At 51.8% G+C, this 24436-nt stretch overlaps 3 protein-coding genes across 5 annotated transcripts in view; 2 read left to right on the top strand and 1 right to left on the bottom strand.

Annotated features, from left to right (window-relative positions):
- Window positions 1-1852, top strand: part of MAMDC4 (MAM domain containing 4) — a 46268-nt gene extending 44416 nt beyond the window's left edge. For all 3 annotated transcript variants that reach the window (XM_066580147.1, XM_066580148.1, XM_066580149.1), the window contains one exon: window positions 1274-1852. In XM_066580147.1, coding sequence (XP_066436244.1) covers window positions 1274-1452 — 179 coding nt within the window. In that variant the 3' untranslated portion in view covers window positions 1453-1852. The remainder of the gene's footprint in view (window positions 1-1273) is intronic.
- A 2139-nt stretch (window positions 1853-3991) lies between these two features.
- EDF1 (endothelial differentiation related factor 1) lies at window positions 3992-12864 on the bottom strand. The gene is made up of 5 exons (XM_066580146.1): window positions 12708-12864; window positions 8474-8525; window positions 7476-7636; window positions 5221-5314; window positions 3992-4466 (listed from the first exon to the last, which is right to left on the bottom strand). Exons 1-5 carry the CDS (start codon window positions 12783-12785, stop codon window positions 4405-4407), a joined length of 447 nt encoding a protein of 148 aa, XP_066436243.1. The 5' UTR covers window positions 12786-12864; the 3' UTR covers window positions 3992-4404.
- Window positions 12865-13263: 399 nt separating this feature from the next.
- Window positions 13264-23022, top strand: COQ4 (coenzyme Q4). Its single transcript, XM_066580145.1, has 7 exons — window positions 13264-13418; window positions 13590-13778; window positions 15751-15847; window positions 17016-17118; window positions 17214-17343; window positions 17425-17518; window positions 22669-23022. Exons 1-7 carry the CDS (start codon window positions 13358-13360, stop codon window positions 22826-22828), a joined length of 834 nt encoding a protein of 277 aa, XP_066436242.1. The 5' UTR covers window positions 13264-13357; the 3' UTR covers window positions 22829-23022.
- Window positions 23023-24436: the final 1414 nt, after the last annotated feature.

Below are 24436 nucleotides of genomic sequence, written 5' to 3'. Positions count from 1 at the left end.
CATTAGCAGATCGGAGGGACGGCAGAGAAGATGATGTGCAGGTAATCTACACCCCCCCCCCCCCCCCCCTCGAAGGAGCAGGACAGAATTTTGTCCCGAAAGCAGAGGGTCGCTTTAATGCTTTTTCCATCTAGCGGGCGGACCCCTGCTTGTGCACCTTCTATTACAGCGACACTACGTAAATTCCAGGACAGGAAATGGAATATAACCTTAAAAGGAGCCGGTTCAGTTATTAACCCCTTCCTGACTGCCTAATGTAAAATATTGCAAACAGTCACGGACGGGGTATGGAGTGGGCATGGCAGCAAAGTCCACTCTGTGCCCGGGGGGTGTTAGTGGTTTTAAACAGCTGCAGTCGGAGCCATTTAGATGCTGCAGTCAAAGTTGACCTTGGTGTCTAAACAACTAGAAGTATCCTCCAGTGTGAGATCATAGGCTGCCACGCTTGGATGTCTGGGCTTAAAGGGGCTGTCCGGTTACTAGACTACATTTCCCTTATAACACCAACTATGCTAAAACAAACTCAGCTGTCCTTACCCATTATCTGCTGCCACGGTCCAGTGCTGCCCCCTGCAGCCAGTCAGAGGTACCAGTGAACAAATACAACTTGTCCCACATGAAGGGAAAAAAAAAAAACTAGTACCCCTCCATCTCCCTCGTTAAGGGCCCTACGTGATGCAGCGCCACCTCTTTGACTTGTAGGAATGCTGCCTTCCATGTCAGACCTTTTAACAGACCTTGTAATAACGACTGGGAATATGAGCCAAAGCTGGAGTGTCCTCTAGGAGGTTAAGACCACCCGTTACAGACTGACCGTTTCTGGGTTTTTGCCCCTCCTCAGTGGGCCGTAGGTTGCTAGCGGGGTGAGAGGCCCATGAAGTGGGTCAGGAGGGGGCAGTTTCTCCTCCCAGCAATTATTTTCTTGCTGGTTGAAAGTGAGCGGCCAACGAAGTGTAAACGAACGTCGGACGATCGCCGGGTATTGAGAAGTGACGCGATAATTGTCCGATGTTAATGGCCCTTAATAGCGGTGAGTGCAGACGGCGGGGGGAGGGGGGGGGGATGTCTAGGGTGGGGGGGGAAGGGGGGTGTGAGGTCTATAACAGACAGCCAGGTCTAGGATACACAGGAGACAAAGTGGGGAAACGTTTACACAAACCCTAGAGTTGGAGCCGTTTCCCTTCTGCCGCTTTGGAACAAGTATGGCGACGCGTCCGGCTTTACCATCCGGGTGAATCCGCTTACGGCAGAATATTGATCCGTGTTCTTCCAGGTGAAACCAGTTCTGGACCGACATGGGCCATCGTCCTCGGAGTCATCGCCGTCCTGCTGTGTCTGCTGCTGCTCTTCTTCCTGTACCGCAGATGGAGGAGAAGCGAGCCGCGCAGCGCCCCTTTTCAGGAAGACGCAGAGCAGATTGATGGATTTGATAATGTGTCGTATGACAGTTGAGCGGAGGGCGGCTCATTTACTACTCGGGTGAGGAATCCGTGAAATGTCCGGCCATCACTAATAAAGCCTTGTCTACTGCGGACTACATGTATCTTTATAGGTTACCAGGGATGTACTTACCTGCCTCAGGGTGGTCACACTGTACCCCCTAGAGAGCTGTTCAGCCTTATAAAGCGTCTCACCGGATTGCAGTATTAACCTCTTTAACCCCTTAGTGACACCGCCTATTTGGACCCAAGGACATGGCGAGCGGTCGGGTCCATGGATCCCATTCTTATGGGCGCACATAATGTACTATAGACAACGTAACCATTTTCTTTGGAGAGAAGAGAGTAAATTCTAGCATTTTCTTGTGTTAATCACGCGTTATAAATGATGCAATAAACTCTCTGTGGTTCGGGCCGATTATAACGCTACCAAAAATTAGATTTTTTTGGTTTTTCTACAATAAATAGTTTTGCATGCAGTGAAAAAAAAACCTTCTACAACGTCCCATAAGTATTTTTCCATGGACGGAGCTCTGGGAGGGCTCGTTTATTGTGTGGCGAGCTCAGTGTTTATTGGTACCATTTTGGGGTACTCTTACTTATTTTTTTTGGGGGGGGGGGGGGGGGGGCGAGCCAAAACTTTTGGCTATTTTTATTTTTAAGCGTTTGCTTATTGTACGGGTCGTTACAAATGTGACGATGGGGAGTTTTTTGTCATTTAATTGAGATAGGAAAGTGCACAATTTACTTTTTTTCTTAATTTGACCGTGATGCGATGATCACTCTGATAATACACTGCAGTACTTCTATACTACAATGCATTTTACGATAGTGATCACAGGCCATGGCAGATCCAGATGCCACTGACTGGCATATAGTTGGCCCTCGATTAAATAGCCAATGAGGTCGCAGAGCGAGCACGCTCATTCTGTGAACCTTCTACATGCCGTGAGTAACATTGATTGCGGCCTGCAGGCAGTAAACAGTAAGGATCAGTGTTCTCACCTATCCCTGCTGTTATAGAGGGAGGCCAGCTGTCAGTCAGTGCGGATGCAGTGGGTTCAGCTTCTGATCCTGCGCCATCAATAGGACATAGCTGTAGACCTATTTGTGGGAACCTCCTCATACAGGGGTGAAACCAGACAACAGGCTTAATGGGGTCTTCCAGCACCCACTGTCAGTGCCGGATACCCCAGGGTCAGAAGAGATGGCACTTCTCTGATCCGTGTAGTGGCTGGCGCTTGTAACTGCAGGCACAGCTACCATTAAAATAAATGGGACTCAAGCCTAAATTTACAAGTACAATTCCCATTCATTTCAGCGAGAGCCGAGCCTACAATTATGAGCGTTGGCCACTACAGAGGGGTCAGACCAGCGGCTTCCACTCCAACCCAGACCATCCCGGCACTGACAACGTGCGCTACCTGGAAAATCCCTTTAACCCTCGTGTTCTATTAGTTTCAAAATGTTGGACTGCAATAAACAGGGTTGGGGTCAGATGCGATCTGGCTTCTCAAAATGGCCTCTGCTTACATAATACCAATTTGTACATTTGCTGGTTACCTATACTTCGTGCTGAAAAAAATCCCTAGGGAGTCTCCCTTCCTCCGCAGTTGATAACAACAGGCAGTGGTGAGCAAGGGTCATCTCTGTTACTGGAGAGGTCAAGCAGAAAAAAAAAAACAGGAAGTGGAGGAGAGAGGGGAAATTAGTCATTATGGTCAGTAAAGTCTATGAGCATAGAGGGTAGGAGGGAGACACATCCTGCTGGAGTGAATAGTGATTTTACTGTTATTAACTTATATCTCCTTTTCTCAGTCATGCACGATTATGTCTGTTTATGTACATTACAGACAAATAAGCCAATTGACCTAGCGGTATTGCAAACTGTATTTGTCCATGTGCCGTCCAGTCTGCATGCACAATCTAATTTCATGCATGAAAACAGACACTAGGGCAGGCTGCAAGCACCACCACACAGACCACTGACCCCCCCCCCCCCCAAAAAAAAGTGTGCATAGACTAAGGGGCTGTGTGCTGTCCATAGAATACAAGACCCAAGCACATGGCTGCTCCCTTATAAAAACAAAAACTGCCTAATAAAAAAAAAACAAAAACACACAGCTGCTGCGTCTACCAACCAGTACCAAGAGAGCCGAGCATCAGCTATACATCCAGCGGAGGGGTAAGTACAGGATACAAGTCCTAATATGGCCAGAAAGACCATTATGTACATCACAGTCACTGCGGTAACATTGTAGTCCCATCAGTTTCAGAACAAACGGCAAGAGAAAAGTCCATGAACCGCCAGTCACAAGGATGGACCAGCCACTGCACTGCCAAGCACTGATGTAAAGCCCGGGTGGCCGTAGCGCACCACTGTTGCGATACCAACAAACGCGGCAAAATTTGCTTATACCCAAAAATGAAATAAAGCTGGGCCTCAGTGCGCACACCGCGGGGCCTCAGTGCGCACACCGCGGGGCCTCAGTGCGCACACCGCGGGGCCGTCCTGCAGTTTGTTGGAAGACCGTAAGAAATCATTCATCCAGTGAAGGAAGATAAATTTTATTTTACAATTACATACAAGAAAGGATGTGAGAACTGATATAAATGGAGGGACGGCGCCTCCTATCTGCTGACATAATAAAAAGAAGCAACCCACCAGTATGGAAGGGGGGAGGGGGAGGACCAAAAAAAAGATAAGCCCAAAGCCAACCAGTTCCTGCCCCCAGCTGGTAGTCTCGCTCTTGGCAGGAACCTTGCGGTTCAGAGTTTTTGCACCTGGAAGAAGATGCGCTAATTATTACTTTACAGCAGGTAAGAAGACTGCGTTCATTCTGTCCCATCTAGTTCATAGTCTGATGACCCCCACATGTTCTGCTTGGCAATGTAAAGTGCCAGTCTGCTCAGGAGAGAGACGGGCCGAGATCAGCTGGGGAGCACTGATTTCGAGGCTTTATTTTCATTTCTTTTTGGGAGCGGCATCGAGTGGTTTTCCAATATCCTTTCCACGCAGCTTGAGACCTGAAAGACAGGAGCGAGCTGGATGTCTACAAGTCCGATAAAGAAAGCATACCTTCCAGATATTAGGCTAGTACAGAAGCAATATGCAGGGAGCCCCTACCCCATAAGGCCAATCTCACACGGGCGATTTGGATTCTGCATGCGGGAGCCCACAGCGGAATCCAGCTCTGACTCCGCGCACCCATTTCTTCTGTACTGCGGATGACCGTGAACACTCGCCGCCGGTCATGCGCAGTACAGATCATTTTTGAACACGTGTTTTTTCCCGTGCCGTTGATAGGTGATGACGCGGGTCAGACGGCTTCCACGGACTTCAACAGATGCAACAAGTGTGGGTACGGCAACTACAGGCAGGCACACTATGAGACAACGGTCAGACATGTCTGCTTGCACACAGGAGCGATAGTTGTTCAGTGAATGGAGGTGCAGTGTTCAGAGATCTCTCCCAGCCACCTGCCTCCATTCGCTGAGAACAGGCCGTCATTTGAAGACTAACCTGCCTGTTTACACACAGCGAGAAGTCGCTCGTTACTCCGTTCATTTCAGTGCAGTAAAACAAAATGACTACTGAGCAGTTTAACACTCAGTACCTCGTCGGGTCGCCACAGATATTGCGGAAAATCACTTGTTTGGCCAATAGTTGTCTCGTGTGAAGCCACCCTAATGCAGCAAGACGGATCCTGCACCATCCTATGCTGCACGCTTGGAGCAGAAGACGTCTCGCTCATACAGAACACTCAAGTTAAACACTTACTAATTGCTCTCTCGATTTTCCCCAAGACTTGGTTACTTGGAATCGCTTTTCCGCTCTCGTAATCCGCAATCACCTGCGGCTTCTCATTTATTTTCTATGAACAAAAAAAACAGATCACATTAGAGGCGACAGACGAGCAGTAATCCCGCAGATACTTAGAACTCAGGTTTTATGGCTTAATTGATAAGGTATTCCTACCACGGGCATTTATGGCAGAGCCACAAGGAGTTGTGCACGAGGGGCCGCCTCTAGTATTGTTTAGGCTACTTTCACACAAACCTATTATGGCGGCATTGATACATCCATAATATGTATAACTGTCCTGGCCAATCACAGGTCTAATGACACAAACTCAGATCACCACAGAAATATATAATAATCCGCATTCAGGTTGGCCCGGCAGCTGTAATACACTCCTGTGAATCCAGCCTTAAAGGAGTAAGAGCCGGGAATAGCCTAAACTATCTAGCACTAACCCTGTAAACGTCCCGCTGCTCCTCCGTCTGTTGCAGCCAGTCCCATGCCATACACGGCAGGCTCACCGCTGGGACAGTGATTGGCTGCAGCGGTCACAAATAATGAACATGGAAGTTGCTCCCGGGGCATTTTAAAGAGATTTGCAACCCAAAAGCAATTTGTCACCTAACCAGAGGATAGCTGATAATTAGGGGGATTTGGGGTGCACCATTCTGATGATCCCTGGGGACACCCAGAGATGGTACATTATTAGAGATGAGCGAACGTACTCGGATAAGCACTACTCGTCCGAGTAATGTGCCTTATCCGAGTATCGCTGTACTCGTCTTGAAAGATTCGGGGAGCGCCGCGGAGTGGGGAGCTGCAGGGGAGAGCCGGGAGGAACGGAGGGGAGATCTTTCTCTCCTTCTCTCCCGCCCGCTCTCCCCTGCTCCCCGCCGCAACTCACCTGTCAGCAGCGGCGCTCCCCGAATCTTTCAAGACGAGCACAGCGGTACTCGGATAAAGCACATTACTCGGACGAGTAGTGCTTATCCGAGTACGTTCGCTCATCTCTATACATTATCTATCCTGTGGTTAGGCAATAAGTGTTTTGGGTGGGAAAACCTTTATAATAGTCACAATCTTGACAACCTCTTAAAGGGGAATTTCCATCTCTGGAATTCTATTTCAAGGTGTTCTAAAAATTACAAAACACAGCGCTCACCCGTAAGGTGTGCATTTCCAAAATGCTCCGTTCTCCAGATATTCATTTCTCGGCCCCTTGAGCGTTTACGGTTTGTTGCCAGGGAAACAGATCACCTCTTCAATGGAAAGAAATAGCAGAGGCGGCTGGAGCTTGCAAACTTCTTTTATCTAAATCTGGTGGCAAGCTACTGCTCTGCTATTTCTTACTATTGAGGTGGTCAGTGTCCCGGGAAATGAGCAGTAATCAGAGGGCAGAGGAGTCAATATCTGGAGAATGGAGCACTTCGGGAATAAACATCTTATGGGTGAGGGTATTGTTTTGCAAATTCAATCACAATGAAGTAGGAAGTCTATGAAGTCACAAGAGCCCCATCTGGTGGGATTGGGGTGTTTAAAGCTTCGCTTACATATACCATAAAGGTCTATGGTGAGAAGACTGCATTGTGTTTCACCAAGTCAATTTACTACATTCTCTGGTCTATTCTGAGCCCTGAAGAGAACTTCTTTACTTAATATTGAAAGTTACTTTATAAGGCTAGCTTCACACAGGCGAGCGCGATAACAGGCGGAGACACTCATCCCGATATTGCGCGTTTTACTTGAGGATGCAAGATGATTTTCAGGTAAAAACACTTCGCTTCTGTGAAATCGCAATCCTCACAAGCGATGCATTCCGAGAAAATAAGAGCAGGCCACGATTTTTTCCCTGGCCGCATCGCTCATGTGTATAACTCCACACAAAACTCGTACGAGATTCTTGCCCGTGTGACAGCAGCCCAAGGAACATTTTGTTTGGCCTTTCACATTACAGGGAGATGTCCAGGATGAGAACATCATGGCTGCTTATGACCAAAAACAGCACCACCCCTGTCCACAGGTTGTGTGTGGCATCACAGCTCTATTCCATTCACTTCAACAGAGATGGATTACATCCCATAGACAGGCGTGGCGCTGTTATTGCAAAAAAACAGCCATGTTCTTCTAATGCCAAGCAAAACCCCTTTAAATCTACACCCTAGCACTTTAAGACCAGCTTCTGGAATCCATATCACAGAGTGATTTATTCTGCCTCCAGACCTCTGAATGCTTACCGTGGCCAGGTCCTTCTGGGTCAAGCCCTTGGCCTGCCTGCCCTGTTGGATGACTTTGCCCACCTCCAGCGGCACGCGGTCGTGATGCAGCTCCTCCGTCTCTCGGTCCAGCTTGGCGGTGTTCTTTGTGATGACGTGCTGCTTGTTCTGTCCGGCGGACCCTGGTGACAGCAACGATAGTACATAAGTCTAGAGGTTACATGAAGACTCCAGATCTACAACAGCCTCAGACGTGGAGCCCCTTATGTCATCCCGATCACAGCTCCTCCCTTAGGTCTCCTGTAGAGCCCTTATACAAACGCTGCTTCCCTGAGGTTCTAGAAACAAATCTCTACAGCGTTCTCAGCTAACGATTAGTCATCTGGGGGCCGCCGGACCTCCTTCTGAGGCACTATACTGCGACATATGTAGGGGGTCATATGCCTCAAGTAGGCAGGATATAGACTCCATCTGCTCCGTCGTACACTATACTGGTATATAGGGGCTGTTGCGGCCAGCATGGGGAGCGCGGCGGCTGCAGTTTTCTCTCCTCTGCATTGACATAACATAGCGGACGGTCAGTAACGAACGGCCGCTATTTACACTGAACGATGATCGCTCAGCTTATCAGCCATCGTTTATGCTGCCTGCACGATGATCTGATCGCTGATCACTCGGTGTAAATAACAGCTGCTCAGTACTGAACAGCCGCTATGTTATGTCAATGGAGAGGGGTGGGGGAGCGCAAGAAGAGAAATCTCCTTCAGCCTCCCCGCTGTGAACCAGCGATACTAGTAGGTGCGGGGACGAGTGACGGGCATCGTCTGCCCAACATTCATCCCGGTTAAATGGAGCTTTAGTGGATCTCTCTAATTGTCGCCGCCATCAGTAATTAGTCTGAGGTTTTAGCAAACAAATAACCAAACTTTTGGATGTGGAAACCTCTAGCTATAGGCGGCCTTATAATGGACCCCTCCCCCCCCCCCCCCCCCCAAGCCAGACCCCTTGGTGGAACTTACATTTTTTTGAAGTCTCCAACTCTTCTCCTCTTCTCTGAGCTGCAATAACTGCCTGCAAATAGAAGCGATCAGTCAGCGCTCTTCCCAATAACCCGGAGGCCGACACATGCCCAATAACACAGGGGGCGCAGCGAAGCACCCAACGAGGTCACCATTACTACACAACATTCTCACAGAACTGCGAAAAAACCCTGAAGCAGCAGCACACAGACCTCTCCGGGGTGTCAAATACTAACAGCAAAGGGTATAAAGCTTCCAACCGGTGATAGTGGATCACTAATGATCAGCGATGACCTACAGCAAGAACAGATCCCCGCGTTATAGAGAAACTGCATCACTTTATGAATGCATTACTGACCCTGAGTTACATCCTGTATTATACCCCAGAGCTGCACTCACTGTTCTGCTGGTGGAGTCACTGTGTACATACATTACTTATCCTGTACTGATCCTGAGTTACATCCTGTATTATACTCCAGAGCTGCACTCACTATTCTGCTGGTGGAGTCACTGTGTACATACATTACTTATCCTGTACTGATCCTGAGTTACATCCTGTATTATACCCCAGAGCTGCACTCACTATTCTGCTGCTGGAGTCACGGTGTACATACATTACTTATCCTGTACTGATCCTGAGTTACATCCTGTATTATACTCCAGAGCTGCACTCACTATTCTGCTGGTGGAGTCACTGTGTACATACATTACTTATCCTGTACTGATCCTGAGTTACATCCTGTATTATACTCCAGAGCTGCACTCACTATTCTGCTGCTAGAGTCACTGTATACATACATTACTTATCCTGTACTGATCCTGAGTTATATCCTGTATTATACTCCAGAGCTGCACTCACTATTCTGCTGGTGGAGTCACTGTGTACATACATTACTTATCCTGTACTGCTCCTGAGTTTCAACCTGTTTTATACTCCAGAGCTGCACTCACTATTCTGCTGGCAATGTATGTACACAGTGACTCCACCAGCAGAATAGTGAGTGCAGCTCTAGGGTATATTACAGGATGTAACTCGGGATCAGTACAGGATAAGTAATGTATGTACACAGTGACTCCACCAGCAGAATAGTGAGTGCAGCTCTGGAGTATAATACAGGATGTAACTCTGAATCAGTAATGTATGTACACAGTGACTCCACCAGCAGAATAGTGAGTGCAGCTCTGGAGTATAATACAGGATGTAACTCAGGATCAGTACAGGATAAGTAATGTATGTACACAGTGACTCCACCAGCAGAATAGTGAGTGCAGCTCTGGAGTATAATACAGGATGTAACTCAGGATCGGTACAGGATAAGTAATGTATGTACACAGTGACTCCACCAGCAGAATAGTGAGTGCAGCTCTGGGGTATAATACAGGATGTAACTCAGGATCAGTACAGGATAAGTAATGTATATACACAGTGACTCCACCAGCAGAATAGTGAGTGCAGCTCTGGAGTATAATACAGGATGTAACTCCGGATCAGTACAGGATAAGTAATGTATGTACACAGTGACTCCACCAGCAGAATAGTGAGTGCAGCTCTGGAGTATAATACAGGATGTAACTCGGGGTCAGTACAGGATAAGTAATGTATGTACACAGTGACTCCACCAGCAGAATAGTGAGTGCAGCTCTGGAGTATAATACAGGATGTAACTCGGGAGCAGTACAGGATAAGTAATGTATGTACACAGTGACTCCAGCAGCAGAATAGTGAGTGCAGCTCTGGAGTATAATACAGGATGTAACTCAGGGTCAGTACAGGATAAGTAATGTATGTACACAGTGACTCCACCAGCAGAATAGTGAGTGCAGCTCTGGAGTATAATACAGGATAAGTAGTGACTCCGCTGTTTAGGTAAACATGAACCCATCGCCATTACAGGCCGGTCCCGTTCAGTAGCTGTTGTTTCTTTTACATGCAGCTCTGCCAGCATCTCGCTGACTCCTCCTGTTTGGGAAAGTCCGGAGTTTGTTTGTGCCCTCTGTACACAGCTGGTAATGACGTCACCGTTGGCAGCGGCTCTATTTATCCAGCCACATTAACCACTTAGTGACGCCCAATTACTGACCTCACTAATGAACTTTACATCCGCACATACATTTTTTCAAGGCGGTGGCTTGTCTGACTACTGACAGCGGGGCTCCTGCTCTAACAGCCGGCAACGGAGAAACCTCAGATCCCAGCAGTTTAAGCAGGTGTCCGTGATGCAACCCATCTATTAGGCCCCGCCTCCTGCAGAGTCTAATAGGCTGATGTCATAGGCTTAGTAGAATGCACTGCATAAGTAATGCAGTGTACCGTCCTGGCGATCGATCACATCTCCAAGTCTCCTTTAATCCCCCATGTATATAATATCTCAGGCGTTTAGACACAAACCCCTCGCGCCCGCGGGGACATCGCACTTCCCGAATGCGGTAGTGATCAGAGTTCCAGCGCAGCAGCGGCCCCGGAGATTCCTGTGATGGATGATGTCACAGGCAGTCATGTGACCGCTGCAGCGCCCTGTTTGTGATCCCCTGGCATCATGGCGCTCAGGATGGGTCGTAGGACTCTGACCGGTCAGAGATGTAGTTCACTCAGTGGGCCTCTATTTTAGCGGTGCTGCTGGCAGCTGGGTCACCGTCAAAGGGGTCTCCCCATCTCAACCAATCATAGCACAGATGAGGACATCCCCCTGTACAGCACGGACAGACAGCAGGGGGCGCTGGTTACGCCATTCTGTAACTCCAATACACGTCTATGGAAGTTACAGAAACGTAAGCGGCTTCCGTAATCCTGACCTCACTGACAGCCGCCTCCAGCCGGGGGGTTATTAGCCTCTGCCCGGCTCGCCTCGGCCCGGCTGCGGGCCCGGCTCGCCTCGGCCCGGCTGCGGGCCCGGCTCGCCTCGGCCCGGCTCGCCTCGGCCCCCAGCTTTCTCAGCTTCTGCCTGTCCTGACCTCAACCAGTTCTTCCGCTCTAATTTGCCCGACTGCCGTGAGCTCCGCTGCCGACATCAGCTACATCTCTGTCTCTTCCTCCGACCTGCCCTGTGCTGAGACTACTTCTGGGCGCCCCTGCAGGGAGGGAGGGGATAAAGGGTATTCCAGGACTTTTTTTTTTGTATTTGTCTATTGATAACCATCACGGACCGGCTCCTCCGCTGTCAGCACTGTCCGTAGCACAGTGGCCTAGGTAGGTACTGCAGGTGCGGCTCCCATTGCTTTCAGTGCAATACCAACCCGGGCCGCTGCGCCATGATGAACGCTTCCTGCGCCGACTGCAGCGCCAGGAATCAGCGGAGATCCGGCCAGCAGATCCCCGTCCGTCACCAAGAGGAAAGAATAAGAGTCCTGAAGAACCGCTTCGGGAGCGTTAGAACAACGCGGCAGGGTGGGGTACAGCAGAACGTCCGCCGCGGTTTCCTCGCCAGCAGGGACTGCAGGTTCTGCGATCGCCCCATTCGCTGTGCCAGTAAACACTCCTGCGGCGGTATTCCTGCGCCGTTCTGTATCGCGGAGTCGCCCCTTTAAGAAGGTATCAGCAGCGCCTCCCGGCTGAGACAAGAAGCGGTCGGCCGCAGCACCTCGCCGGCCGGTACGGAAATCACAGCGGCTGGGAAAACCCTTTATTGGGTGAAAGTGGGGCCCCCAGTGTGCGGCCCTCGGAGGCCACCGCAGTCAGCAGGACCGATGTGTGACAGTGTGCCACGGCCGAGACGGGAAGACCCCTGTAGCCCCCCGCAGACATCGGACCCCCCAGCATCACCCCATGTGCAGCCTGAAGACAACTGTAACAAACCCTCTGCTGTGAAACAGCTGCTGGATGTAAACATGAAGGATTCCTTTCACTGACAGCAAGCAGAGATCCTGCAATTATCAAGGAGCTCAAGAAGAGTCTCAGATATCCATCGCCGTGCTACAAGGAGGAGCGGCCAACAGACGTCACCGATGCCGCTTATCCTGGGGACAGAAGAGCTGACAGGGTGAGAATACAACAAGGCGCTGCCAGCAGGCGGTGAGTGGCAGCCGCACCTGTGGAACTACCTGCACTACCGGCGGGGAGAGGTAGGGGGCGACACAGTGTGAACCAGGACGTATATGTACATACTGAGAGCAGCCCACCAGGGCCTGCTGGGACTTGTAGTCCCTCACTACCCCCAGCACAAGGTAAACACCAATGTGGGTGACGTCACGGCAGGAGCCTCTGAGGTCACCGCCATGGCCGCTCCACACACCTCACCTGCTTGGACTTGGCCTGCGCGGCGGTCGGGCCCTTCTTCCTCAGCACGGTGACGGTGTCCCAGTCGCTCTCCGCCATGTCTGTTCTTCTTCAGACGCTTCACTAATACAGCCCAGCGCTACACGACGAGCTGCGACCTCCACGCCCCGCCTCCCCAGCCTTCTCATTGCTTAAACCGGCCGTCACTCAGATGGACACGAGCGCTGATTGGTGGGATATCTCCTGCTTTCCCCATTGGCTAAATCCCGAGGAAAGATCTGGAAGGCTGGGGCTTGGTACAAAAGAAGGCTCTCATTGGCTGCACTGGTCTACTAGCTGGCGCTGATTGGTTGTCTTCTCGTAACTGCTGATTGGATGAAAAGTAATGACCTGCCTGATAGGGCCGGCTTCTCATTGGCCGGAGTGGCTGTCACTTTGCTGTTCTATTGGAGGCACATAAACAACGTGTTAACCCTTGGAGCTGCGTGACATCTGATGCAACCTGAGGTAATGTGCGGGAGGCTCCTGGTGAGTAGTGGGTGCAGTTCTTGGAGTGTTCACCAGGTGGCGCGGTAGCCTTAGGTTTATTTGTGTGCTATGACCCTCGCTGGTAGCCGTAGTCTGGCTCTGCTGACTGCTGCAGTACTACAATTCCCAGTGTGCTCTGCGGGATGGGGCTGCTGGTGGTCCCTGCCTGGAGGACCCTGAGAGCCGCAGCTCCTCTCTTCCCAGGTAAGTCCATAAACTATAGCCTCATTAGAGCTGATTGGCTGCCAGCAGAGGACATTGAGGTCCGGGATAAGCGGCGCTCGCACGCTGATGTGCGGTTTGGGTCATGTGACGCTGGTCCCGTATAGATATGCTGTATATGTGCCGTTCTCACGTTGGCGTCTCTTCCAACAGGTTTGCGCTTCGGCTCCATCCAGGCGTGTGACAACCCAGCAGAGGGTCCGGCGGGCGATCGGGGGTCCACGTCAGCGACCGGCGAGCCGCGGGGTCTGTACCCGCACCACATCCCCACCAATGTGCTGCAGAAGCTGCTGCTGTCCGCCGGCTCCGCCGCCGTGTCCTTGTATGACCCCTACAGACACGGTAAGACTCCGCCCACCGCGCCGCTGATCTCATACTGCGGCCCCTCTAGTAACTCCAGTGAGGCATCTGGGGTGCTGTATGCCGGCGCTGGGGGTTTGCGGCCCCCTGGCGGAATGGACCCTGCTGACCGTCATGGCGTCCTACAGGCTAATAGACAGCGCCGCGCCGTTACATCCTGGTTATTAGTGACAGATTCCGAACAGAACCGCCGCAGCTGATGTGAGTGAGACCGAAGGGTGCAGACACACATTGTGGAATTGGCGCAGCGAAGAATTACACCAAAACCCGCAGGTCCGGTGCGGGCGGGGAAGCAGTTCTGCAGCAGATGCCACACCATCTACTGGAAGGGCGAATCAGCTGCGGGTCCGCCGCAAAAGAATCAAAATCCACGCCAAAGAGCGCTCATTATGGCGCGGATCCACAGCAGGACGCTACGTGTGAGCATCCCCTTAGGGCTCCTTCCCACGATGTGCGGATCGTGCAGCACTTTACAGCCGGCTGTCGCCATGTAAGGCAGCGAATGAACTGCGCAGGGCGCCGTATCTCACGGACAATTCATGCAGAGCGGGACTTTTTCTTCTCTTTTTAAATTCACGCTCCGTCTCACAGCGGCATTACGTCCGCTACCCTAGAAAACAATATAGCGGTTCGTGCGTGATGGAGCGCGCTGCGGTTTTTGTGTATGTATATGATAATGCGAATGCATGAATGAAAATCAATGTACTTTCACTGACGTCATTCACCGCCAGCTACACAGGCGTACATCGCGTGCGTAATATGTGGTGAAACCACGCCCGTGTGAATGAGCCCTTAGGGTGTATTTACACGGGCGATCTTCCTGTGCGAGGTCTGACTGATTGCGATATGATATGGGTGGAGCTCACACGGGAAAAGAGCCGATTCATCAGATGCACATAAGCAATTTCTCCCCCTTCCCCCACTAGCAAACAATTGCGCTGTGGGTCCGATCTCCCCTGCACTTGCCCGCATTACTACAGCCTTGGATGGGATCACACGGCTCTTTAAATGAGCGCTGATCAACAAAATCAGCTCTGGTTTCAGTGTCCGCCGCGGCCGAAGCCGGCTGCACTGGAGACAAACGGCAATAAAATCGTTCTACACAACCGTATTACAGACGAGCGTCCCGGGTCTGCTGACACCAACCCACGCATCAGAGAGCCGTATGTGAGTTCGGGCCAAAAGATGCATGTTCGAAGTGCAATATTTATCTGTAACACGGGAGCTAACATGCGAATGCACTGCGGTGGTGTGAATGCAGCCTTGCACATCCCTCGGTCACGCGGGGAGGGGGGATGCGCGGCCAATAATGCTAGCTTCTTTTCCACCGCATTAAGGGCCCATTCACGCGGCGAGAAGTTCATGTGAAGCGAGACAAACAGAACTCGAACGAATATGAAATCCATGTTCTATCCTTGGACGCTCCCTCAGAACGTCGCGCCCGTTGAGTCACAATTAATTGGAAACGTTGGCGATCGTCTGACGCACGTTAAACACACCTGAGGATCGCGGCTTCCCAGAATCGTCGCGCTGTGTTTGAATGAAAAAAGGCCTTGCATCAGCGCAAAAACGCACATTGCCAAGCGGGATTTGGGGTTGAGTTTGTCAGCCCAATACCGTACTCCCCTGTGTGAATTTAGCCAAAACAAGACATTTGTAATTTTTTATGGCCCGACGATCGTGAAAACGAATGCTCCTACTCCATCGACAGGGATCATGACCAGCGGACCCCTAAGGAGAAGCCCTTAATAGTAAAGTCCCTGAGAAGCCCTTTAAATGAATGAGAGGTTTGTAAACCAGCGCTTGGTCTCCATTATTGGGGGTTCCAGACCTCTTGGGCTTTTCTTTCCAGTAGGGGGCAGCGACTGTACAGAGGGGGACACTTTGACCCCGTTGTTTCCCTCCAGCATAACTCATCGCTTGTGTGTTATCGGCTTCTGTCTTCTCTCTCCAGATATGATTGCTGTTCTTGGCGAGACCACCGGTACCCGGGCGCTGCAGGACCTGCACAGGAGGATGAGCGGAGACCCAGAGGGGCTGCAGATCCTACAGTGAGTTACATCATCTACATGTCCTATTATACTCCAGTCACACCCAGAGCTGCATTACACTTCTACTCCTTCGTGGCTTGTATACAGCATACGTTGAGTGTGTTGGCACTGCAAGCTGTACAGTAAGAGGCCACCCCTATCAGCGAGCGGAGGAAGCCTCGGACTGCCGGTGCCCTCTGTACTCGCTGCGGATTGGCCACAGTGGAAAATCGGCAGCAAATCTGCAGCGGACAAGTTGGCATGTAAGTGGCGCACTGCGAGGTTTGGAATCTGCCGTCAAAATCCGCAGCACAAATTGGCACGCTGCGGATGTAGAATTCGTGGCGTATTTCAGATGTCTTGTAGATTCTGCGCCAAAGTTTTCTGCTCTGCGTGAATGAATTTCTTTAAACCTCACTCACATGGCTTGTACAGCAAAATCCACAGCATATATAGTCAGGGTGAAGGCATCCATAGGGCTATGACTGTCAGCAGAATTGTGAATGCAGCTCTGGATGTGACTGGAGAACATGATCTGCTGTAACTCCAAATCGTTAAAGCAAAGTTCCTCCGTTTTTGAGATTTAAAGGGTTTGTTCCATGAAAGGAAGTTATCCCCCGTCCACAGGATAGGAGAGAACCTGCTGATTGGGGGCGTGCGCTTAGTGGTCGGACCCCACCGATCTAGAGAACAGGGCTGTGGCGTGTCTTGAAGTGACGGCAGTGGCAGTCCTACTTGAGCACCACCTCTCCACTCGTTTCAGTGGGACCACAGGAAGTAGGTGAGTGCCTGAACTTGGCGACCTGCTGCAGTCACACTGGAACGAGTGGAGCGCTGGTGCTCAAGTTGGCCCACCACTGCCGTCACGTCAAGACGCGCCAGGGCCCTGTTCTTGGGAGCGGTGCGGGTCGCAGCGGTTGGACCCCCAATGATCAGCAAGTTATCTCCTATCTTGTGGAAAGGGTCAACTTTATTTCGGGAAACAAACCCTTTAAATCTGAAAACTATTCAAAAGAAAGGTTAACCCTTTATTGTCACGCTTACCACTTAAAGCTGGTCAATCAGAGCGGCCTTAGCCTACCACTGCACTGTGTACATCAGGTAGACAGGGAAGCGCTGCGGCCATCTTGGTTTGTCCAGGATCGCAGGGTCGCTTTAATAGGCACATTGGGGATTCTTCTTCTGGCAGGGAGCGCCCCCGTATCCGGATGTCTAATTTGGACATTTCGAGGCTTAGAGAGTTGCCCACCGGGACGTTCGGCAGAGAATATGTCAGATTCCTGGATGACAATGTAAGTGACCGCCATCTTAAGACTCTAGTCACATCCAAAGCACATGTAGCTGGTTTTCAAAGTGTTGCTCTAATGACTATTGTGTCTTGCCGCAGCACGTCACACCCGACACTCGCATGCCGGTGAAGTTTGTGGATGACGAGGAGCTGGCATATGTAGCTCAGCGGTATCGGGAAGTCCATGACCTCTTGCACACCTTGCTGGGAATGCCAACTAACATGCTGGGTGAGCGCGCAGACTTGTGCGGCCAGTAGGGGGCAGATGAGGCATTGACCTCTGCTGATCCTGTTTGCTTTCTTTGTGCAGGAGAAGTCGTAGTCAAGTGGTTTGAAGCCGTGCAGACCGGGCTGCCCATGTGCATGCTGGGAGCAGTGTTTGGACCTCTACGCCTCAGTGCCAGGTAGCGTACAGCGTGGCGGAGGGATCTGGGCTGCTGGGCATTGAGCGGACGTCATATGGATGATATTCTGTGGTCATCTCGATAAATGATCTCCATATTGTGGATTCGGTGCACAGACTGCCTGAGCGGGTGTTTATGTAGCACCGATGTATACCACCATGTTGTACATACGGGGGATCACCGCCATCTAGGAGGAACCTGATGGTCAACTCCAGCAACAGCGACAAGCCGGTCTAAAGAGGCTTGTGTCATGCCAGGTTTTACCCGCCATGGCGACACCCTCAGCTGTACGGCAGCGGGTGCGTGCCTGTACACCACCACTCCATTCAATGGAACCACCGGAGATGGCCGAAGTGGTGCGCATGTGCAGCTGCCCGCTGCCGTACACTTCAGGGTGAGCTGGAGTGTCTGTATGATGGGTTAAACCCGTCGTGAGAGAACCCCTCAGTGACGCCGCCTCTTCTGGACACGATGACTTTCGGGGGATTTTAATCTCCACTCTTCAAAAGCAATAACTATATTTTTTACTTCCCCGCCCGCCCCGCTGGATGGGGTTCGCTTTTTGTGTGGCGAGCTGTAGTTTTTATTGGTACTATTTTTGGGTATATATGATGTATTGTAGAGCTTGGCAGAGGCCGGCACAGGAACGTCACGGCTGGCGCGCCGGCTCTGTACTGCGCATGTGTAGCTGTGCGCCAGCCGGCACATCGCGGTGCAGAGAGAGAAGACGCCGGACGGGTGAGTATAAGGTAAATGCCGGGGCACCAGAATTCTCGCAGCGGGATCCGACTCGGCCATCTGCATGAGACCTAATATATGTGTTTGTGCCAGGGTTGCCAAAAAATACCGGCTATGGTAAAAAGGGGGCGTGGCTTATCGCAGCATTTTTTCCTCCTTTATCTCCTGGATCCCGTCCAGCGGCTGTGCACATGTGTGGGATCCAGGCCAGCGTGTTCTCACAAGTAGATGACGTTTAGTGGGAATCACATGCCATCTACTCGCTACAACACACTGCAGTCTGCAGACGCTGGCATCGCATACAATCTACACATATATAATTATATGCATGAGATACTCAGGTTACCCCAGCATCCATATCACTATATACAGCAGATATACCTCCCCTGTATATAGTGATGCTGATGTACGGTAGATATGTCCTGTATGTAATTATATAACGTATATAACGTATACCACCTAAACATACAAGATTACATGCAGTACATGGTGCATACCTCGTATCGCATGTATTGCTCCTCCGCTCTCCTCCTCGGGTCCCGACACTGTCACTGCAGCACCGGCCTGAGCCCCACACATCACACACACACAGCTCTGCTACATCCATCCTCATCCCCACACATCACGCAGACAGCTCTATTACATCCATCCCGACCCCCAGACATCACGCAGACAGCTCTACTATATCCATCCCGACCCCCAGACATCGCGCACACAGCTCTGCTACATCCATCCCGACCCCCAGACATCGCACACACAGCTCTGCTACATCCATCCCGACCCCCAGACATCACACACGCACAGCTCTACTATATCCATCCTCATCCCCACACATCACGCAGACAGCTCTACTACATCCATCCTGACCCCCAGACATCGCGCGGACAGCTCTGCTACATCCATCCCGACCCCCAGACATCGCGCAGACAGCTCTGCTACATCCATCCCGACCCCCAGACATCGCGCAGACAGCTCTGCTACATCCATCCCGACCCCCAGACATCGCGCAGACAGCTCTGCTACATCCATCCCGACCCCTCGACATCGCACACACAGCTCTGCTACATCCATCCCGACCCCCAGACATCGCACACACAGCTCTGCTACATCCATCCCGACCCCCAGACATCGCACACACAGCTCTGCTACATCCATCCCGACCCCCAGACATCGCGCACACAGCTCTGCTACATCCATCCCGACCCCCAGACATCGCGCAGACAGCTCTGCTACATCCATCCCGACCCCCAGACATCGCACACACAGCTCTGCTACATCCATCCCGACCCCCAGACACCGCACACACAGCTCTGCTACATCCATCCCGACCCCCAGACACCGCACACACAGCTCTGCTACATCCATCCCGACCCCCGACATCGCACACACAGCTCTGCTACATCCATCCCGACCCCCAGACATCGCACACACAGCTCTGCTACATCCATCCCGACCCCCAGACATCGCGCACACAGCTCTGCTACATCCATCCCGACCCCCAGACATCGCGCAGACAGCTCTGCTACATCCATCCCGACCCCCAGACATCGCACACACAGCTCTGCTACATCCATCCCGACCCCCAGACACCGCACACACAGCTCTGCTACATCCATCCCGACCCCCAGACACCGCACACACAGCTCTGCTACATCCATCCCGACCCCCCGACATCGCACACACAGCTCTGCTACATCCATCCCGACCCCCCGACATCGCACACACAGCTCTGCTACATCCATCCCGACCCCCAGACATCGCACACACAGCTCTGCTACATCCATCCCGACCCCCAGACATCGCACACACAGCTCCGCTACATCCATCCCGACCCCCAGACATCGCACACACAGCTCCGCTACATCCATCCCGACCCCCAGACATCGCACACACAGCTCCGCTACATCCATCCCGACCCCCAGACATCGCACACACAGCTCCGCTACATCCATCCCGACCCCCAGACATCGCACACACAGCTCCGCTACATCCATCCCGACCCCCAGACATCGCACACACAGCTCCGCTACATCCATCCCGACCCCCAGACATCGCACACACAGCTCCGCTACATCCATCCCGACCCCCAGACATCGCACACACACAGCTCCGCTACATCCATCCCGACCCCCCACACATTGCGCACACAGCTCCGCTACATCCATCCCGACCCCCCACACATTGCGCACACAGCTCCGCTACATCCATCCCGACCCCCCACACATTGCGCACACAGTTCCGCTACATCCATCCTGACCCCCCCACACATTGCGCACACAGCTCCGCTACATCCATCCTGACCCCCCACACACTGCGCACACAGCTCCGCTACATCCATCCTGACCCCCCACACATTGCGCACACAGCTCCGCTACATCCATCCTGACCCCCCACACATTGCGCACACAGCTCCGCTACATCCATCCTGACCCCCCACACATTGCGCACACAGCTCCGCTACATCCATCCTGACCCCCCCACACATTGCGCACACAGCTCCGCTACATCCATCCTGACCCCCCCACACATTGCGCACACAGCTCTGCTACATCCATCCTGACCCCCCACACATTGCGCACACAGCTCCGCTACATCCATCCTGACCCCCCACACATTGCGCACACAGCTCCGCTACATCCATCCTGACCCCCCCCCCCACACATTGCGCACACAGCTCTGCTACATCCATCCTGACCCCCCACACATTGCGCACACAGCTCCGCTACATCCATCCTGACCCCCCACACATTGCGCACACAGCTCCGCTACATCCATCCTGACCCCCCACACATTGCGCACACAGCCCTGCTACATCCATCCTGACCCCCCACACATTGCGCACACAGCTCTGCTACATCCATCCTGACCCCCCACACATTGCGCACACAGCTCCGCTACATCCATCCTGACCCCCCACAAATTGTGCACACAGCTCCGCTACATCCATCCTGACCCCCCCCGCACATCGCGCACACAGCTCCGCTACATCCATCCTGACCCCCCACACATCGCGCACACAGCTCCGCTACATCCATCCTGACCCCCCACACATCGCGCACACAGCTCCGCTACATCCATCCTGACCCCCCACACATCGCGCACACAGCTCCGCTACATCCATCCTGACCCCCCACACATCGCGCACACAGCTCCACTACATCCATCCTGACCCCCCACATATCGCGCACACAGCTCCGCTACATCCATCCTGACCCCCCACACATCGCGCACAGCTCCGCTACATCCATCCTGACCCCCCACACATCGCGCACAGCTCCGCTACATCCATCCTGACCCCCCACACATCGCGCACACAGCTCCGCTACATCCATCCTGACCCCCCACACATCGCGCACACAGCTCCGCTACATCCATCCTGACCCCCCCACACATCGCGCACACAGCTCCGCTACATCCATCCTGACTCCCAAACATCACACACAGCTCCACTCACTCCATCCCATCCATCCAGCTCCAAGAAAGAATGACAGAGAGAGAGACACACACACACACCTGCAGAGTCTTACATTTACTGAGCTCCCTGTGGTCATGTGATCCCTAACTCCTCCCACACAGGGTATCACATGACATGGCATCATCAGAGGTTCTGGAAGCTGCCGGCTCTCAGGTCTGTGTTTCCCCTGATTTCAGGACTGCCAGAGAAGGGTTAACCGGCGGGGGCTAGGGGGCAGTGCAGGCTCTGAAAATACCGGTCTGTAATAGGGCCGGTAAAAAAAAAAAAATCCACCGGCCTGACGGTGTGTTTTCTGTCAGGCCGGTGGATTACCAGATGAGGCAACCCTAGTTTGTGCAGGAAAAATGTGTAGTATTGTTGTGTTTTTTGTTTTTTTTTGTTGTTTTTTTACTGGATTTAATTTTGTCAAATTAAACTTTTAGTTTTGACACTTTTTTTAGTTCCTCAAGAGAACTTAAAGATGTGATTGTTCTATTGCTAGTACAGTACACTGCATTACTTATGTAGTGCATTCTACTAAGCCTATAAGCTGAGTTACATGGCGGCCTTTGTCAGGCTTCCGGGTGCCATGAGCACCCATTGGTACCTTGTGATTGCAAAGTAAGGTGCCGCTGGGTGACAGAGCCTCCTCCTGTTCTCAGCTTACATGCTGTAGTTGCTATTGATTGTGGCCTGTAAGGGGTTAAACTGCCAGGATCTGAGGTTACTCAATTCCTGGCTGTTAGAGCAGGAGCCGGGCTGTCAGTAGTCCGCCAAGCCACCGCCTTAAGAAGATGTGTGTGCGGGTGTAAAGCCCATTAGTGAGGTCAGCAAAAAGGTATATTGTGGTCACTGAAGGGTTAAACGAGCTTTTACAATGCATGAAGGTGATGGCGCTCCGTTATGTGATAATCGCGCGACCGCTGACAGTTTCTTTTTTTTTTAAAATCTTTTCCAGGAGGCAGAAGAAATTAGTTGAGTTGGTCCCCTGGGCGGTACAGAGCGGGCGCGACGCCCGCTGCGTTCTGAACTTCTACTATGAGAAGCGCTGGGAGCAGCCGGTGGAGTCCCTGAGAGAAGAGATTGGCATCCCGCCCCCACCCACCATTAAGGTCTGAGCGACTGCAGTGCAGCCTGGGTAATTGTAGGAGAGGCGCCCTGAGCTGCCGGATCGGTTGGGGTTGGCTCCAGTATAACCGGACGCGGCGGTGATGATTTCTCCGTCTTACAATTTAGAGTTTTCCATTTTAGGACATTTTCTGATTCTGAAATAAATTCTGTAATTAAGAGAAATAAATATTTTTGTTACAAACGTTCCGTGAACTCTCCGTGCGTCCGTCATGTATTCGCCGTGGTGAATGTTGGGTCACGCTGGTCATGTAATTGTAATTAACCCTTTGGTAAGTAATTCTGGGATTATTCCTGCCGTCAGCAGTGCCATCGGGTGGCATCACACATACATGGCACCTTCTGTCTTCCCTCGGCAGGAAGTAACGGTTGTGAAATCTTGCGCCCTTCTGTCGGATCGCCAGCCCTTTCTTATGTTCTCAGGTGTTGGAAGCGAGAAGTCTTTATTCTGCCAGGCTTAGCGGATGCCATCTGCTCTGATCAGTGGGGTCGGGTAACGTTCGGTGGGTGCAGAGGGCATTTATGTACAAAGAAATATCATGTATCATGCATGCAGACTTAAAGGGACACGGGCATCACGTTTGAACCCCATAAACTCACTAGGGCCTCCGTTCTGGCACTGTGTACCCACAAGGTTGCCACATGTACACAGCGTAACATTTCAGCCGGCGCGCGCTCAGGCTTTCATCTCTATGGCAAAGTGGGCTGAAGAGTGTCACGCTGTGTACGCGGCAACTTCACGGGGCCCCGGGCCGTATGAAACACCGCTCCCGGCTCCCCGCTCCCTCACGTTTGAGTTACATAATGTAGTTTATGGGACTTAAGATTGAAGACCCGGTTTCCTTTAACCCCTTCGCGCAAAATGACGTACCGGTACGTCATGGCAGGCTGGTACTTCGCGCAAAATGACGTACCGGTACGTCATCGGGATAGCGCGAGATCATGACTGACCTCGCGCTATCCCGCAGCGGGAGCCGGCTGTCGGCCACAGCCGGCGTCCCGCTGCAACAGCGGGGGGGGGGGGCATCGGAGATGCGCCCCCTGCTGTTAACCCCTCCCCTGCCGCGATCTAAGTAGATCGCGGCAGGGAAAGAGTTCACAGAGGGATCGCGCTCCCTCTGTGTCTCCGGCCGGCTCTCGCGATGTAATCGCGAGAACCCGGCCTGTCACCATGGTAACAGGACACTGTTGTCCTGTATTGCCTATGCCTATGATCGCTGTATAAGCGATAAGGCATGACAGAGCAGTAGCTCTGCCATGCCTTATACCAGCGATCATAGGTACAGTGCTGCAAGTCCCTCAGAGGGACTCAAATAGTGTAAAAAAATAAAACTAAAAAAAAAAAAAAAATTAAAAAAAAACCCTTTTTTATGCTTTTTCTAATATTAGCATAAAAAAAGGTAAAAAAAAAAATGTAAACCCCCACATATTGGGTATTGAAGCGTCCTTAACAACGTGTACAAAAAGTTGAACACACTTTTTATTTTGTACGGCAAAAAGCGTAAAAAAAAAAAGCTAAAAAACGGAGGCAAAATGCTAATTTTTAGCATTTTGCCTCACAAACAATGCAATAAAAGTGATCAAAAAAGCCGTACATT

The sequence above is a fragment of the Eleutherodactylus coqui genome, chromosome 10, assembly GCF_035609145.1.
Source record: "Eleutherodactylus coqui strain aEleCoq1 chromosome 10, aEleCoq1.hap1, whole genome shotgun sequence".
Classification (NCBI taxonomy): Eukaryota; Metazoa; Chordata; class Amphibia; order Anura; family Eleutherodactylidae; genus Eleutherodactylus; species Eleutherodactylus coqui.
Note: the sequence above shows the minus strand (reverse complement) of the source record. Positions and strands in the feature narration are given on the sequence as shown.

Bases quoted from the DNA above. Each gene is read 5' to 3' on its own strand.
- COQ4 (XM_066580145.1), top strand. From the start codon at position 13,358: ATGGGGCTGCTGGTGGTCCCTGCCTGGAGGACCCTGAGAGCCGCAGCT. The intron at 13,419-13,589 runs GTAAGTCCATAA...CTCTTCCAACAG, and splicing joins CGCAGCTCCTCTCTTCCCAG to GTTTGCGCTTCGGCTCCATC. The intron at 13,779-15,750 runs GTAAGACTCCGC...TTCTCTCTCCAG, and splicing joins GTATGACCCCTACAGACACG to ATATGATTGCTGTTCTTGGC.
- EDF1 (XM_066580146.1), bottom strand. From the start codon at position 12,785: ATGGCGGAGAGCGACTGGGACACCGTCACCGTGCTGAGGAAGAAGGGC. The intron at 7,637-8,473 runs GTAAGTTCCACC...TGCTGTCACCAG, and splicing joins GTTGGAGACTTCAAAAAAAT to GGTCCGCCGGACAGAACAAG. The intron at 5,315-7,475 runs GTAAGCATTCAG...TTTTGTTCATAG, and splicing joins CCCAGAAGGACCTGGCCACG to AAAATAAATGAGAAGCCGCA.